General features: G+C 39.8%; 1 protein-coding gene across 1 annotated transcript; it reads left to right on the top strand.

Moving 5' to 3' along the window:
- Positions 1 to 7,437: 7,437 nt before the first annotated feature.
- TMEM52B (transmembrane protein 52B) lies at positions 7,438 to 15,978 on the top strand. The gene is given in 8 exon segments (XM_053447870.1): positions 7,438 to 8,027; positions 10,374 to 10,421; positions 12,148 to 12,185; positions 12,717 to 12,733; positions 12,736 to 12,882; positions 14,393 to 14,508; positions 14,510 to 14,527; positions 14,529 to 15,978. Coding segments are annotated over 8 exon segments (546 nt in total). The 5' UTR covers positions 7,438 to 7,973; the 3' UTR covers positions 14,637 to 15,978.
- The last annotated feature ends 1,825 nt before the right edge of the window (positions 15,979 to 17,803 follow it).

The following is a 17,803-nucleotide window of genomic DNA, read 5'->3' as shown; positions in this document are numbered from 1 at the left end:
ATGACTCAATCATTGGTAGGAGGAAGAAGAGGTTTGCTTCATACGGGGAAGTTGGCTGACGCAAATTCTTGGGTTATGCCTATTGCAGGTGGGGAAAGTGGTGATTCTGCTAGGATTTCAGGATGTTTCACTAGGTAATTTATGAAAGGGAAAACTTTATTTTCTATGAGCATTAGAGGAGAGGCATTTGTATTCACTCTTCAGATAGGGAAACTGAAACTCAAAAGAATAAGTCACATTAAATTTGTGGAGGACTGTGCATTTAAACCAGATTACTTAATTCCATTGTCCATATTTGTTTACTGCACTGTAGCAGACCCTCTATACTGTGGCTTTTGTGAGCCTCACATTTTCCTTTTAATTTTGACTGTTTAAATCATCATTAGATTAGAAATGTTGGAGTTAATCATGTGTGACTCATCTCCAGCCATGGTGATGTGGGTAATTTTAGAAGTTAATTAGGAGTGCTGCTTCATACAGTGGCAGTATAACATAGCAGGAGTATAACAAAGCAGCAGAAATTTGAAGCCAGATGGAGCTGGTTTCGGATCTTTCCTTTCCTAGTACCTTAGTCTATAATCTTGGGGAATTACTTAATACTCTTAACTTATGTCTTTGTCCATAAATTGGGACATTGGAATTTCCACTGGATAATGTTGATAATTTGCTAGCAGATTCATATGAAATAGTGCATGAAAATGCTAAATACTATACTTCAAACATAAGAACTCAATAAATGATAGTTATTAATATTAGTAGTAGTAATACTCAGCACAATTGAATCGTCCATCAAAGGATACATTTTACACATAAATAACTGGAGTCTCAAAGACTCTTCAGCGAGCTCCCCATAAGGCTGTCTATATGAATTCATTGATAGAATTCTCACCTATTTTCCCTCCATAGCCTCCTAACCAGAGAAGAAACATCTCATTGCAGTTATACATGCTTTAAAAAAAAAAATTCTGTATTAAAGATATTTTCTGAAGTATTTACAGCCAAAATGATATGATATCTGGAATTTGCTTTAAACTACATGACGAGGGATGCCTGGGTGGCTCAGTTGGTTAAGCCACTGCCTTTGGCTTGGTCATAATCCCAGGGTTCTGGGATTGAGTCCTGCATCGTGCTCCTTGCTCGGCAGGGAACCTGCTTCTCTCTCCGCTTCTGCCTGTCTGCCACTCTGCCGCTGGTGTGGCACTGTCTCTCTCTCTGTGACAAATAAGTAAATAAATAATATCTTTAAAAAGTAAAATAAGGGACGCCTGAGTGGCTCAGTTGGTTGAGTAGCTGCCTTCGGCTCAGGTCATGATCCCGGCGTCCTGGGATCGAGTCCCACATCGGGCTCCTTGCTTGGCAGGGAGCCTGCTTCTCCCTCTGCCTCTGCCTGCCACTCTGTCTGCCTGTGCTCACTCTCGCTTCTCTCTCTATGACAAATAAATAAATAAAATCTTTAAAAAAAAAAGTAAAATAAAATAAACTACATGACGAAAAATAAAGGAGGGGATCCATAAAAGAACATTGGAGAAAAACATACAAATAAATATCTAGGAAACTATTTAGAAAAATCACTGATCTTGACAGCCTACTTAAGATTCCATTTCCCTCCTCTTTCCTGGATTACTTGTATTACCTTTTTCTGTGCAAGTATCTGAGACCAAATGGAAAATAGGTCACCTGTCATTTAAAGTTTTACTCTATGGGGTGTTTGGGTGGTTCTGCCTGTTAAGCGTCAGATTCTGGATTTCAGTTCAGGTCATTATCTCAGGGTCATAATCTCAGGGTCATGAAACCAAGCCCCATGTCAGGCTCTGCACTGAGTGTGGAACCTTCTTAAAGATTCTCTCTCTCCTGGGACGCCTGGGTGGCTCAGTGGGTTAAAGCCTCTGCCTTTGGCTCAGGTCATGATCCCAGGGTCCTGGGATTGAGCCCCGCATCGGGCTCTCTGCTCAGTGGGGAGCCTGCTTCCTCCTCTCTCTCTGCCTGCCTCTCTGCCTACTTATAATCTCTGGCTGTCAAATAAATAAATAAATAAATAAATCTAAAAAAAAAAGAAAAGATTCTTTCTCTCCTTCTCCCTTTGTCCCTCTGCTAGCTTGCTCTCTATATATAAAATAAATAAGTAAATAGATAGATAAATAAATATTTTTTAAAATTAAATAGTTTTACCCCATGATACAGTTCACTAAAAAAAGCTCAGCCTATAACAAGTATATCCTAGTCAAGCCAGCTTGTAACAAATAATGCTACTTACCTTTATCACTCAAGCCCCACAACACCTCCTGATCTTGAGTGCCAGGAAGCAAAATTGCTACCTGCATTCACCATGCTGACTTTCACATAAGTAGAATCTCAGGGAAGTGTTTTTATTTTTTATTTATTTATTTTTAAAGATTTTATGTATTTATTTGTCAGAGAAAGAGAGAGAGAGAGAGAGAGAGCACAAGCAGGGGGAACGACCTGCAGAGAGAGAAACAGATTCCCCGCTAAACGAGGACCCCAATGCAGGACTTGATTCCAGGACTCTGGGACCATGACCTGAGCTGAAGGCAGATGCTTAACCAACTGAACCCCGGGCATCCCAGGAAAGTGTTTTAATAATGAATTAATACTGAAATCATGTCACAGTGAAGAGAACACTTTTTCATTCCCCAGTGACTCAATTATTTTGCATGCCATTAGTATTCTAGTGGATTAAGATGTGATATGGAAGCACACTTGTTGATATGACACATTTTTTCCTTGTGAGCTCGTCACTTCCTAGTAACCTTTTATGGATTGTCCTAGGAAGAACTGTCTTGGAAGGACATATATGACTATATACCTAAACATCCAAGGATACACACAACACTAGAAATAACTACATTCTTTAGAGAAGGTCTCCAAGATTGAGCTAGGTCTCTCAGACTTCAGTTATTCACTTTCATACCCCACCCATGAAACCCAGGAGAGAATAATCATCCATTGTGTTTTTGGGTCCACACTGATAAAAACATCACTAAGCAATCCAGGACCTGGTGATAAGGTCTACAAATCCTGTACTCCCTTCAAATACAATTCATTTTTTTTTCTTTAAAAAATCCTCTGTATGGGGGCGCCTGGGTGGCTCAGTGGGTTGGGCCGCTGCCTTCGGCTCAGGTCATGATCCCAGGTCCTGGGTTCGAGCCCCACATCGGGCTTTCTGCTCGGCGGGGAGCCTGCTTCCTCCTCTCTCTCTGCCTGCCTCTCTGCTTACTTGTGATTTCTCTCTGTCAAATAAATAAATAAAATCTTTAAAAAAAAAAACCCTCTGTATTCAAAATCTCAAGGTAGGATTGCCAGCATTTTTTACTCTCTCATTTTATATACTCTGATAGTGCACTCTATTGATTTTCAATTCCATTACAATTATTCCCTTTCTAAAATCAAATTACAAGTTCTTTAGAAATAGATAGATCTCCTTCTATCAATAAAAACTCATTCTTTCCTATCACCTTGGTGTACCATATAAATTGTAATATTCTGTAATATTCTGCAAGCGGTAAATAGTTAACACTTGAGATTCTTAGTGATTAAGACATCACCCAAGTAAGTTAGGTTTTAAAATATAAAGAAATTTAAGGAAAATATATCTCGGTTCTTATTTTGAGAAGGTGGAGATGAAGCCCAAAAAATGTAAATGATTTACTGAACATCTCTTTTCTATCTGATGCCAATTAAGAACTCAGCTTACTATTCTTCTTCTCCAACTAAAAACTCTGTATTCATTAAATAATAATTCTGGATGTTTAGTTTTATGTGTCACTTGTCTGGGTCATGGGGTGCCCAGTTATTTGGTCAAATATTTTTCTGAGTTTCTCTGAGAATGTTTTTTGGGTGAGATTAACATTTTAATCAGTAGGGTAATGATTTCCCTCCATAATGAGAGTGGGCCTTATTTAATCAGTTAAAGACCTGAATAGAACAAAGACACTGATCTTCCTCCAAATAAGAAAACATTCTCCAGCAGACAGCCTATGGGCTGGCACTTCATCATTGGTTCTCTTGGGACTTGAGCTGGCTGATCCACATAACAGGTTTGGATTGCCAGTCTCTATAGTTGCATGAGTCAGTTCCTTATATAAGTCTTTCTCTATAAATATTCACATCCTTTTGATTCTGTTTTTCTGGAGGACCTGACTAATATAACTCTCCATTCTTTTTTCTCCTAGTTCCTGGAAACCACCATTCTATTTTCTGTGTCTATGAATTTGACTAAGTACCTCATGTAAGTGGAAACATACAATATTTGTTCTTTTTGCATCTGGCTTATTTCACTTAGCATAGTGTCTTCAAGGTTTATCCATGGTGTAGCACATATCAGAATTCTCTTTATTTTTAAGGCTAAATAATATTCCATTGTATGTATATACCACATTTTGTTTATCCATTCATCCATTGAGGGACATTTGTATTTCTTCTGTTTTTAAAGATCCATGGGATAGTTTATATAATCCTGATGTAGCAGATAGTTGGACAGGTTTTACAGACTAAGTGGTTCTCATTATCCCTGCCTCATGATGTTCATGCCCTTGTGTAATCTTCTCCCCTTGAGTGTGGGTGGTATCTGTGGCTTGGAATGTAGCAAAGGTGATAGAACATATATGATCATTATATCTGATTACCTAAGGTATAGTGCCTATCTTGCTAAAGGTGCTCTCACTCCTTTCTTCCTCTCTGGCCAGATTTAAAGAAACAAGCTTACACAAATCAATAGCCGTAAAGAAATGAATTCCTGCCTGACATAGCTTGGAAGTATATCCTTCCCCAGTTGAGCCATCTGATGAGAACACCACCCAACAGCTATCTTTATGGCAGCCCATGAGATCCTAAACAGAGAGGACCCAACTAAACTGTTTTTATACTTCTGATCCACAGACGCTGTGAGATAAACAAAAATGTGTGTTGTTTACATTGTTGCTCAGATAATTTGTGGTAATGTGTTAGATGGCATATAAAACTAATAATCTTGTGATAAAGTTAATCCTTCTGTTTTGTTGAATTTCATATCTAATCCTGATGGTCAACAATTCTGAGTTTGTCACTCAGTGCTTACACTGCAATCTTGATTCATAAGATAGAGGGACTTCCTAGTGGAGAAGTTGCAATATGGAACTGATCTCTTCTGCTTTATTATCTATTTTTGAAGCCATGGATATGGCCTAACTTATTGCTCAATACTCTATAACTCATGCTTGATGACTCACAGTGAGGGTAGTCCTGGCCTCTATTTCACTGAGGCACAGAAATAAAAGAAATTCTTAGTTGGTCACCTGATATAGACAAGGTCAAAAGGAGAATAATCAAAGGGGCCAGAAATAAGTAATTTTTTAGCTTCACTTGTTACAACTTTTGTCTAACAATTTCCTGAGACATAGGTGAAAAGGTCTATGTACATGCACCCTCCATTGGTTCCACTCCAAGTCCTTAACAACCTGGGTATAAGCTAATGATTCACTAACTTAATGGAAGTACAACAAGATTGTGTAGGATTGAAATGAGGTCATTCCCCTCTCCCTCAGCTACTTGCCCTTCCAGTGCATACACTCTTCAATCTTCCTATGGGGACCTTTCCTCTGTCATTGTTCCTGACATGGAGGCTTTGGCAGGGACTGAACTCAGCATTAAAATTGACACAAGCCATGATCACTTGCATTAGGATAAATAGGAAGTTCTATTCCTTCAAGGAATAATTCAGTGAGAACAACAAAAACAAAATGGCAGTAATAATTCTGAGAAAGAAAAGTAACGAGGAGGTCATTAACAGAATCCCATTTTGTTCAAACCTGTTAGAAAGCTAGAGGGCAAAACAATTATGGCAATCACATGCAGGAAAGTGTAATGGGTGAAAATCATGTTAATTGGCAAACCTGTTCATGCAGGTTTGGCTGGTATGATTGGGAGAAGATATGACCAGAACAGCAAGGGGAAATACTCAAGAACTGGAATGCCAGGAAAGTTAAAACATGGTCATGGTAATAATACACTGAGAGGACTTCAATTATTCAGCATATTGAAGGTGAAGGTCATTGGCAAAACTGAATGGAAATCAAGATAATGCTGATTAATGCTTATAAAACACTTGTTGCATCAGGACAATTGTACGCATTTCACACACATTAATTTACTTAATCTCTATAAGTCTATGAAGTAACATTATTATTACTACCCCATTTTGAAAGAATGAAACTGACCCAACAGAGATATGATAACTTGCTCAAGACTGCACAGCGAATATGTGACAGAGCAAAAAATAAATAAATAAATAAAAATAAGTGACAAAGCGAGTATTTAATCCCAGATGAGCTAGCTGGATTCTTAGCTACGATGCTTTCCTATCACTCTAACAAGAGAAAGAGCAGGGAAAGATTAGTGATGCTACTACCATGGACAAGCCAATCTAAGTAGAAAGATTCTAATCAAAATGACTTCATATCTCTGGTAGTATTTTTTCTATGAAACAACACCTAGGGCAGGTCAATGGAGCATTCCCCTCCTGTTTTATAAATGGGACAATGAAGGCTTGGAGAAACCACAGAGAATTTAGTGGAGGGCCAGGATTTTTCTGCCCTTTTTGTCCTAAAAAATACCTCCCACCTTGTCAAGTTTTCTGCTGAAATTTGGAAAGTACTCTTCATCCTATCTCTGTCTTATTTACATTAAAAAGAAAAATAATGTAGTGCTCATTTAGTTTTGGAACTTAATGATGTCCAATCACCAGTATCATACCGGGCTTTTCTGTCACTATTTGACTCCCTTAGCTAAGAGGAAAAAAAGATTATAGTCGCCATACTGATATCATATTTTAATGCTGTGTGAGGACTCTTTGAATCAATCCCACACAACAGTTGCCTTCAACAACTCAGTAAAATTAGACTTTCAGAAGTATATATGATCTGAAAGATGGTTTTATTCAGTTCTTCTGAGATAGATCAATCTTCGTAAACTGATGTCTAATTTTCCTATGAAATACTTTGGATTTAAAAAAAAATTTTGAAATACTTTGCATTAAGCAAAAACCTACTGACTTAAGTATAAATCATTTATACAGTATTCACTCATTCCTGTAGGGATGTGTCTTGACAATATTCTCTTTCCATGTGTGCTTATTTTTACTCTGACCTTAGATTTTATTTGAGAGAGAAATCTAGAGACCCATAGATCTTGGAACCCAGTTTATTCGTTATTTTTTGGAACCCAGATTAAAAAAATATGTGTGTCTGTCTGACTAATGTGTTTCAAAGGAAACTAAAGTCAGGGTAGAGGGGACCTGCTTTCCTCAAAGGTGGGAGTGCTTTCCAGTCCATTTGTCAACCTCTCAGGGCTACTGCAATGGTTAAAATAAATGACCCAGAACCAGGAGAGTTGATTATCAACATAGCGAAGGGGAGGGTTTCAAAGAGCAAGAGAGGAGGGCTAATCACATGGAGAGGGGAGGGAATGGAGATTGGCAGTTACTCAGTGGTCCCCCGTGAACTGCCGCAGCGAAGGACCAAAAATTTTACTCCTTTTTTTGATGGAGACGAGAGAGTTTGTTCCGTCACCAGCTATTTGCCTTTGAGCTTCCTCAAGTCAAGTTTCTCACCACTGCCTATAAGAATACCTAATTCTGAGGACTGACGTGTCCTCCCTGAATGTTTTCCTTTTGGGGACAGTTGGGAGAAAGTAAAAGACAAATAGAAAGAATTGCTAGTAGAAGGCAGAGAGAAGTCGATGTGGAGACCGTAACAGCAGAATAGACGTAGACAAAGAAGCCAGGATGAAAGGGGAGAGAAAGACCACAGAAAATAAAAGCCCAAAGGAGTAAGGGGCGAGAGAGAGCAAAAGATTTACTGCTGAGATAAGTTTGTCTCCTTAAGTCCTCCAGGTCAAGAAGACAGACCAACACAGAGCATGGAAAGGAGGCAACAGACGTGGACACTCTGCACCTGATCCTGGAGAAGCCGTTTGGCCCCATGGGGGTGCGAGCCCAGGCCGTGACAGCCTCTGTCCTGGTGTACTGCATCCAGGTGAGTTGAGAAAATGCAAAAATAAAACTTTTGTTTGTTTCTCAGACAAATCAACTCTCAGAAGGACCATGGGGGAAATGAATAAGGGGAAGGACATAGACTGAACCAAAGAGGTAGTGGGGAAAAGAATTACTGAATGTTTCCTTAGTGTGATAAGGATTCATGGCCCCTGTGTGGCTGATGGCATTGGTGAAATGGGGGAACAGAAATTAGGGTAAACATAGATACATGCGGGATAGCTATGGTAATTTAGAAGTGCCACTTATCTATATTTCTCTCTTTTATAGGGATTTTATTTATTTATTTGACAGAGAGAGAGAGAGATCATAAGTAGGCAGAGAGGCAGGCAGAGGCAGAGGGGGAAGCAGGTCCCCTGCTGAGCAGACAGCCTGATGCGGGGCTCCATCCCAGCACCCTGAGATCATGACCTGAGCAAAGGCAGAGAGGCCCAACACACTGAGCCACCCAGGCACCCCCATTTCTCTCTTTTAGCATCTTACCATTCATCCCTCAAGATCCCAAATAAAAGATCAAAATGAACACATAATTCCCCTAAACAGAGTTTCCACATCAGCCCTGATACAATTCTAGCAACTTACATGCTTCCAGATGATGTAACTCTTAAAACTCTTAAAAAATACTTCTGACCTTTTATTTCTCCCCACCAAAAATCAGAAGGCCCTAGGTAATTCATTCACCAGAAAAAGGTCAGTAGGGTGAGGATTCTGGACAATTGTCAAGGGGAAGTTTACACAGCGATGAACACTAGTAAAGAGGAAAAGCGGGGACACCTGGGAGGCTCAGTCAGTTAAGCGTCTAACTCTTGATCTCAGCTCAGGTTTTGATCTCAGGGCTGTGAGTTCAAGCCCAGAGTGTTGAGCTCCATGCTGAGTGTGGAGCCTACTTTAAAAAAGAGAGAAAGAGAGAGAGAGAGAGAGAGGAAAGCAAATGAAGCCCTGGCTTGTATCAGATTCCTGTACATCTCCTAGCAGAGAACGGACCGACTGTTTTGCTTTCTATATCGCAGTTAAATTATTGTCTGTAAATCCATTTCTTCTTGTATTTTCCTTTTGCTTCCTCTTCTTTTCCTTGCCCTGAACTTTCTTTCTTTTTAATTTTCTTTTTTTTTTCTTTTTTGGCAATAGTCACAAAAAGAAGTATTTTCTCTGTTTAGCACTTTAAGCTTCTCAACTTCAGAGTCAGAAAAGAGAAACAGAGAACCAGAGGTGGGTTAGAGGTAGTACACACTTTGTCATCTTTAGTGGCCATTTTAAATTAAAAGAAAAAAAAAAGGAGCTTCTTAAATGCTGTCTGCAGAGGACAGCTCTTAAGTCCTTTTACAAACCCTTTTCACCTGGTATGTCTTGAGTTTGTGTGTCCCCTCTTCCTCCCATAAACTCTCAATAAGTACAAATATCTGTCCCTTGTGGGTCCCTTGTTGTTGATTTCCTGAGAATATTAAGTCATTTGATTTACTGGAAGAGAGATGCAGTTTCTAAACAAAAGTTCCTCTATGTGAGGGAAAAAGTCAACTGAAATACAAGGTAAAAGAAGGAGAAGAAGCTTTCATCATCAGTAGCAGGAGGGGTTTGATAGCAATATCAAGGTGTTGTCAGAGCAGATTTAGCCCTTGTTCTACTAATTCATTCAGCACACATATATGATAGAGTTGGATTTGAATTCTGGCTACATCAATAGAAGCGTGCGTTTGCTCATGTTAACTTAAACCCTTTTGCCTCTGTCATGTAACCTTTCAAAATAAGGTTAAATATACCCACCTACATGATTATTGTGATGAAATGTTATGACATACTGAAACTTCTTAGCAGCCTGACTGGCATAAAGTGGGATATTCAATAAATACAATTGTTCCCCTCCTTTTTCTCCTTCTTTTTTGGGGGGCAGGGGTGGGTTATTGATGAACTAAGGGAATAGAAAAGAGGAGCGGGGTAGAATTCAATTTGTAACTGGGAAAGATTTAGGAAGGTGATAACAATATCCTGAGGGATAGATTAGGACATTTCTAGGACAAATTGATTTAAATGTTGCCTCTGCCTCTCATTCACAAAAGTTGTAATGCTTACCCACCAAAACAAACAAACAAACAAACGAAAAACCCCCAACAGATTAGATATTTGCTCTTCTAGTTTCTCCCACTTCAGATATAATAATCCACAGGCATGGGAGCTATGAAAACAAACAGGGCTGACCCTATGACCTTGTCCTCATATTTTCCCGGCTCTCACCAAGTAAACTAACAGAGCAGAGTCATGGGGAAGTGATGGCAGGCTGCTGAGCAGAACAGATGAGACATTTCCCTGTCTGAGACTATTTCCCTTCCTGCAGCTTCCCCCAGCAAGATGTGAGGAGAACTGCGTGAATCCTGAACAGTAAGTATCTGAGACCAAACTGGGAAGAAGGAGAAACAGACAAAAACATTAGTACCCAAAACAGGAGGTCAAGAGGTCATTAAATATCTCTGACTTCCCTTTATCTTTACTTAAATGGACATCAACCCACCGTCTGGTAAACGGATCATGCAAAATAAAGACATGCCCTTGTGTCATCCTAAGTACTTAAAATAACATCACTGAAAGCATTTTTTCCAAAGCCTATCTTCCCATTAAAATAACAGAATTAATCTCAATTCATACAGTCACAGAAATTTGCGAATGGCTTTCCTTCCTATGCTTCTCAGTGACTCATCAGGACCCACTGGATTTAAAATCTCATCCCTGGCAGATATGTTTGGGTAATTCCAAACTAACCTCACCATCTTAACTATGATGAGCATTTTCTATATTTTAGGGCATGTCAATACTTCCTGCAGACTTCATGCAGCTATCACATTGAGGTTGTAATCCCTTAATCTAAACCTATCACTATTAGGTCTTACATAGATACAGAGGACATAAAAGGGGAAGAGATTCATTCCACTTGGAGGTAAATTATTAAGAAAGCAGGGGCAGTTGGGACAAAACACTTGCTCAGCCTGAAGGAAAACAAATATTTAGCCATGGGAAGGGTTTCTCAACGGCCAAGACTGTTAAACCCAGGGGAAATGGTGGTGACCTGGGTTGCTTGTCACACTGTCTGAGGCTTTAGAAACCTACCACTTGGGAAGAATCACTTTTAACAGACTCAGAATCATAACTCTAGAACTAGAAGAGGCTTTAAATAAATGGAGAATGCAAGAAACCTACAGGAGACATTGTTTATTGAAAAACAAACTGTATGTTCTACAACTGTGCAACCAAAGAGAGGATGTGAAAGAGAATTTCAATAGATTTCAACAGTTCAATATATCAGAGAGTATTATTAGGTTTGTTCATCTTCGAAGATAAATATTTCCTTCCTCTCCCCTTCCCACTCCTGAGCTTATCCCATACTCCTTCTTCCATGCAATCCATAAAATTTTGCCATCTCTATAGAGAAAATTCAGTTAGTTAACTTTTAACATGGGGAAACTGGTTTCTACATTTTTCCTCCTTCCTATTCGGCTTAAGTGGGTGTGCATATCAGTTTTGATAATGGATGTGAAAGTTTAGGGGTTTTTTTCATGGTGAGAATTTTATGGTATAATGGGGACCCTTTTTGCAGCAATTTGCAAGACATAAATTATAAACTTCATTGTATTACTTTCATGCTTATAACTGAAATTTTCTTTATGTTTAAATTTTACTGATCTCAAATATATATACAAACCTTAACTTTCATACCCATTTTCAAACTTTGTAATTTTATATTCCAAATTCTTTCCTGGTAATTGTCATCATAACTGTTTATAGTGGTCATGGTTATATTTTCTATTAGCACCAGTTTCATAACCACTAGTCTATCTTAAAATGATTTACAAAAATATTACACAATGCCATCTATAGTATTAAACACTTAAGGCATCCCATTTTGCAATAGATTCTGCTGGTTATATTAAAGTTAGTATAACTTGTTGTATGTTAACTAATGGGAATTAAAATGCAAACTTAAAAATATACATATAGGTTGTAATGCTATTATTATAACAAGGTAGCATACTATATTGTAACTCATATTCAGATTATGGAACTACAATAGGCACCGACTATGTTTCATTGCAAAAAACTTTATTCTTTCTCCATAGTTGCCTACCACAGATTGGGTACATCTCTGGTATATATGGTAAGTTTCAGCTATCATACCCAGAAAGACATTTCAAAGGAACTTTATTTTCTCAGGGGCATTCATTTTTACTTTTTTAGCTTTTAAATAAATTGACGTCAGGAAAAAAAATGTATGAGACAGCCAACCTACTTACTTAGCATCTCATGGAGTCAAGTTTCTTTACCTCATTTTTAACTGTGTGACAATATGCTAGGATTTCCTATTTCAATACCATCTCCTCAGCCAACATCAAAAAGTTATTATGTATTTTCTCAGTTCTAGAAATGTCTATAGAGAGGAGAATATAGAGTAGAAAGCAGACCCTCCAAACCATATTAGATCTCTTATTGTTTTAATGAACTGATTAAGTCTTGCTGACAAAATAGTATGCCTGTGAAGTGAAAGTGTTGGAATTAAAATCTTAGATTATTGGTGTAAATGGTCAAACAAAATCAAAATGTAGACACTGAAGACCAGTTAGGGCCAGTACTGGGAAACACACCAGATCACAGAGCTCTCATCCGGGGGAGCGGGGGGGTCTTCCTGCAGGCTGCTGGTGGTCATCGGGCGCTGCTTCTCCTGTGCGGCCTGACTTCCGCGTGCTTCCGCTGCTGTCTGAGTCGCCAGCAAAATGGGGAAGATGAGGGCCGGCCTCCCTATGAAGTGACAGTTATAGCTTTCGACCATGACAGCACTCTCCAGAGCACAATCACTTGTGAGTACTCTGATATTATAACCTGAGTGGGGGTTTGAAAGGATGATCAAGGAGGTGGATGTTTGGCAGTCGATTAAGTGTCTACCTTCCACTCAGGTCATGACCCTAGAGTCCTGGGATTGAGTCCCTGGTCAGGCTCCCTGCTCAGCAGGGAGCCTGCTTCTTCCTCTCCCTCTGGCTGTACTCTTTCTTGCTGTCTCTCTCTCTGTCAAATAAATAAAGTTTTTTTTAAAAAGGGTATGATTGGGGGCGCTTGGGTGGCTCAGCTAAGAGTCAGACACTTGATCTCATTCCAGGACTGTGAGTTCAAGTCCCTCACTGGGCTCCATGCTGGGTGAGGAATCTACTTAAAAAAAAAAAAAAAAAAAAAAAGACAAATAAAAAGAATGATCAGGACGATGAAATAATATAGAAACATGGATTGAATTGCATTAAAGATGCTAGAACTCAGGGTTATTTTAATTTCCAGAAGCCTGATGGTGTGGTGACCTGGACTCTCACTGATGCTGTGTTCTCAAATATTGGTCTAATGATAGAGTGAAGAAAAAGTAGAATGTTGAAGAAAATATTGGAAAGGTCTTACAGGAAGAATTACCCAGTTCATAAAGTGATTTTGATAAAACTATTTTAAGCTCTGAGTGTATCCTTTTTCAAAAATGTCTTGGATTTTGTGAGAACCTGTTTTTTTTTTTTAAGATTTTATTTATTTATTTGACAGAGATAGAGCGAGAGAGGAACACAAGCAGGGGAATGGGAGAGGGGGAAGCAGGCTCCCCACTGAGCAAGGAGCCCGATGCGGAGCTCGATCCAGTACCTTGGGATCATGACCTGAGCTGAAGGCTGACGCTTAACCGACTGGCCACCCAGGCGCCCCGAGAACCTGTATTTTTTATTACCTATATATTATTTTGTATCTTTGAAGAAATTAATCATTTGTACTTTCCATTCTTTGTTCTGTAGTGGATCTGTTGATACATTTAAATGTTAGCCTAACATCACCTTGATGATTATAAAACACCTCCTTTATGTCCTTCTGTTCTCTTTTTCATATTATATTCTTTCCTGAAACGGGAGAAGAGAGACCAGGCAGAACAGCCATGGCACAACATTGTGAAATTTCTTTTGAAAAGAGGATACATTGCTGTCCACCTTTCCTGCTTCACTAATTGCCCTTTGGGAAAAGATAAATAAGACAGAAATAAATATTTCTAAGGAGTCTGCATTATCAGTGAGTTGGCATAAAGGGCCCCGATTCTGTAAAAGGGAAGGACAAGGTTGTGAGATATGGGTCACAATTTAGATTAGCTGAGGACCCCAAAGAAGACAGGATCTCTCAGCAGAGTGAAGCGGATTTCCAAACAAGCTTCACAGCATTTTCATAACATTTGTGGCCGAGAGTGACAATGGTTTGGACACTCGCTAAAAATGAAGGGGAGTTAAGTGTGTTGTAAGTCCCTGATTTTTGAGGATGTCACAGTTACTTTAGCTCTATTCCTTCTTTCCTCCCTAGCCCTGCAGTCAATATTTGGCCCTGCAGCTCGAAGAATCCTGGCTGTGGCTCATTCGCACAGCCCCCTCAGCCAATTGCCCTCCTCTTTGGACACCCTCCCAGGGTACGAAGAAGCCTCTCCACATGAGTCGCTTCAACTGTGGCCAGGTGTGGACAGAAAGCACCTGACCTCCCCCCTGTGCCAGAGGAGAAGCAGCTGCCTCCAATGGATGAGTTTCCTCGGGTAGAACACCCTTCAAACTGATGGCAACTCTGGTTTTATAAATGGGGTGGGGGTTTCTCCGCCTTTGCTACAGACAGACAAATGTAACTTTTTTCTCCCCCTAACTTTTGGAAGATTTAGGATGACAACTAAACATTATTCAGTGAAAAGGATGGGTTCCAACTCTTCATTTCCAGCTGCATCTATTTTCTAAGATGAAATTGCTCTAATTGGGAACTCTTATTCTTTATTCAGTGACCAAAGTTTGCAACTAAGCTCTAGCAATGCTGATTACTACTGAACCAAGAAAGCATCAAAAGTATCTTGAATTCTTTTAGCAGTGGAGTTCCTTCACCCATAGGATACTGCAAGTGTTTTTTCCTCCTATCAGCTATAGCACAATAATAGATCGTAATACACAATAGCGTAGGCACAGCCACAGACAGGAATGCACCAAAGTCATGAATTCTTCCTCTTGAGAAAACATTCCCTTTTATGCTGAGTGACAATGATACTCTTGGACATCATACAATACCTATGTGGACGTCCATGATCCATCCTTACAGATATGGGCTAAGAGAACACAGTATAGTATCAAAGAGCCAATAATCAAGGTCTTTCTTTCACTCTGGTCCTACCCACTAGCAGTGTGAGAAACCGCATAGGGGGCAGTGAGAGTTTCTATTCATTTTTCAGTTCCTCTGCCTAGCAAACACATGTGTGCGCGCGCGCACACACATACACACGCACACGCGTGCTGGCATGCACATGCACACGCAGTCTTTTCCTAAGTCTGAAAGAATGGCATTGTTTTTGCTTTTCTCTTTAGTGACACATTATAGCGGGGTGGCCTTCACTGCCACCTAGTGGAGACATGGTAGAAATAGCTGTCCGCGCCGCTCTACAGTTCCTAGAGCAACTAGAGTTCCTGGAACTCAGCCTGGAGGGGGATCCTTCCCGCCCGGGACACATTCCTGCCATATAGTGCTAACCGTGTAGTGCTAAGCTGTGCACCCCATGTAATACTGGACATACGAGGATTTAATGTATTTTACTGGACAGTTGAGGAAGTGATGTGTATCGGAGAAAAATGACTTGCCAGTCACCTTAGATAAATCACTGAAAATCTCTAAAGCAGTTTTCCCACCTGTAAAACAGGATTGTTGTGCAAATCAAGTAAACTAAATATAAATGACAAGATTTGTAAAGTATTATGCACACGTATTTGGTATTCTTACTATTGACATCAAATTTTCCCCTTTCTGCTAAGATTCTCCTGGAGGTATGGTCTTATTTTTCTTTTCGCCAGCAGCCTGTTATGTTATCACTAAGTCGCACCGAAAGTCACTTTATTTCATCAATAAAGATTGTTGATACAGGTTAACAACTAAAGATATGTGATTCCTTTGAAATGGTCTGTAAAGGTAAGGATATTTGAGAAAACACGTTTATTCGGCAATTAGCTTCAGCACTCATAGAGAAATAGACCCAGGGAATGGCTGGTTAGTATAACACCTCATTAAATACGTTCTTAGAATGCTCCCTTAGCCCAAGGGGAACATGTTCTGAGTATAAGCTGCTGGTGATCTGAATTTATCCTGAGTCATTATCAAATTGCCTCTGGAAATTTTAAGATGCTTGAATTGTCGAATGACCCTGTGGTGGCCTTGTTTTGCTCTGGCCAAATGAATCACTTCATTATCACACATTCTATAAAATATTCTAGGCTCTTTTGTCCTTCAAGACACCCAGTCTTGAGGAAGTTAAAACATCATTTGGTAGAAAAAGATCTTGGAAGAAATCCTCCCGTAGGTATCTTATTCTGAAGAGATCTCTCAGCCCCACCTCTCTCCTCGACCTCTCCCTCTCCTCAGGCACCTGGATACTTGCAATCCTGTAATCTTCTCATTTGGCAGAATATTAGCAGCTGTTTGGCTTTGTTTGGCTTTTCTCTACTCCATCTAAGATCTCTGTTAGTCAGTGCCATCACTTTCACCACTGTTCTCAATTTTTTAAAATGCCTTTTTACTCCCTTTCCACCTATCCTTCAAACTTTAAACATTGGTTCAGTGAAGCTGATTTCTCCCCAAAGCCTATGCTGTGAGCAGTGCTGTAGAAACTCTCAACTCTACTAAGAAAGGTCATGACAAGATCCTGGTCCCCAACACCACCTGTTGAACCACCTGTCATTTCTTCTAGAGTTTCTTTTGTAATTCTCCTACTCTTTTTATTAGTTATTCAGATTTCAGTGGCTCTCAGGATGCTTGGGTGGCTCAGTTGGTTAAGCAACTGCCTCTTGATTTTGGCTCAGGTCATGATCTCAGAGTAGTGATACTGAGCCCCGCCCAGGGTTCTGTGCAGAGTCGGCTTGTCCCTCTCCCTCCCTCCACTTGAATTTTCTCTTTCCCTCTCAAATAAATAAATAAAATCTTCTTAAAATTTTTCAGGGGCTCCCTTCAAACCCCATACCCCCTCTTCTACTCATTAATTCTAGGCAGGGAACTTGTTCTCATTCAGAAAGGAAATCAAGCCTTCCCTTTGATAACTTCCTACCCCAAAGCTATAAGCCCTTAAGACCTTCTCTTTCCTCCTTCTTTCCAGTCTCATTAAATAAATGTCCTTCCTTCTCCCCACTATAACCCTTCCAATTAGGTTTTGCATCACATTGATTCAAAGTTTCTGTGTTCAAAAGGTACTGTTTAAAAAAATTATCTGCTGGGAATAGTGCAGAGGCAGCTGGGGGTAAAAGAGTAGGCGAGACAGTCAGGGACTCGGACTCGTGGTCATCACAGAGCTTAAGAAAAAGTCAGAAATTAAATGATAGCATCATGAATAGTGCAGAGAACTCTTGGAAAAGGCAGAGTGAGGGGAGGACCTTTTCAAAGATGAGGGAAAGTTTGATAAGTTTGAGGAACTGAACAAAGAGTAGCTGATTCTGGTAAGCTAAAGAGAGAACTCCCCAAATGGAGTCCGAGGGGAAAGGAGTCTTGGGGGCAAGGAGTCTACACTGTATTTTACACAGAGAAGCCACCGGAAAATTTTAAACATAAGTCACTTGATACAAGTTGAATTTTTTTTTTTAAGATTTTACTTATTCATTTGACAGAGGAAGAGAGAGAGACAGAGAACATGCATAAGCGGAGGGAGTGGTAGGCAGAGGGAGAGGGAGAAGCAGGCTCCCCACTAAGCAGGGAGCTCAACATGGGGCC

The sequence above is a fragment of the Lutra lutra genome, chromosome 8 (assembly GCF_902655055.1).
Source record: "Lutra lutra chromosome 8, mLutLut1.2, whole genome shotgun sequence".
In the NCBI taxonomy this organism is placed as follows: Eukaryota; Metazoa; Chordata; class Mammalia; order Carnivora; family Mustelidae; genus Lutra; species Lutra lutra.
Note: the sequence above shows the minus strand (reverse complement) of the source record. Positions and strands in the feature narration are given on the sequence as shown.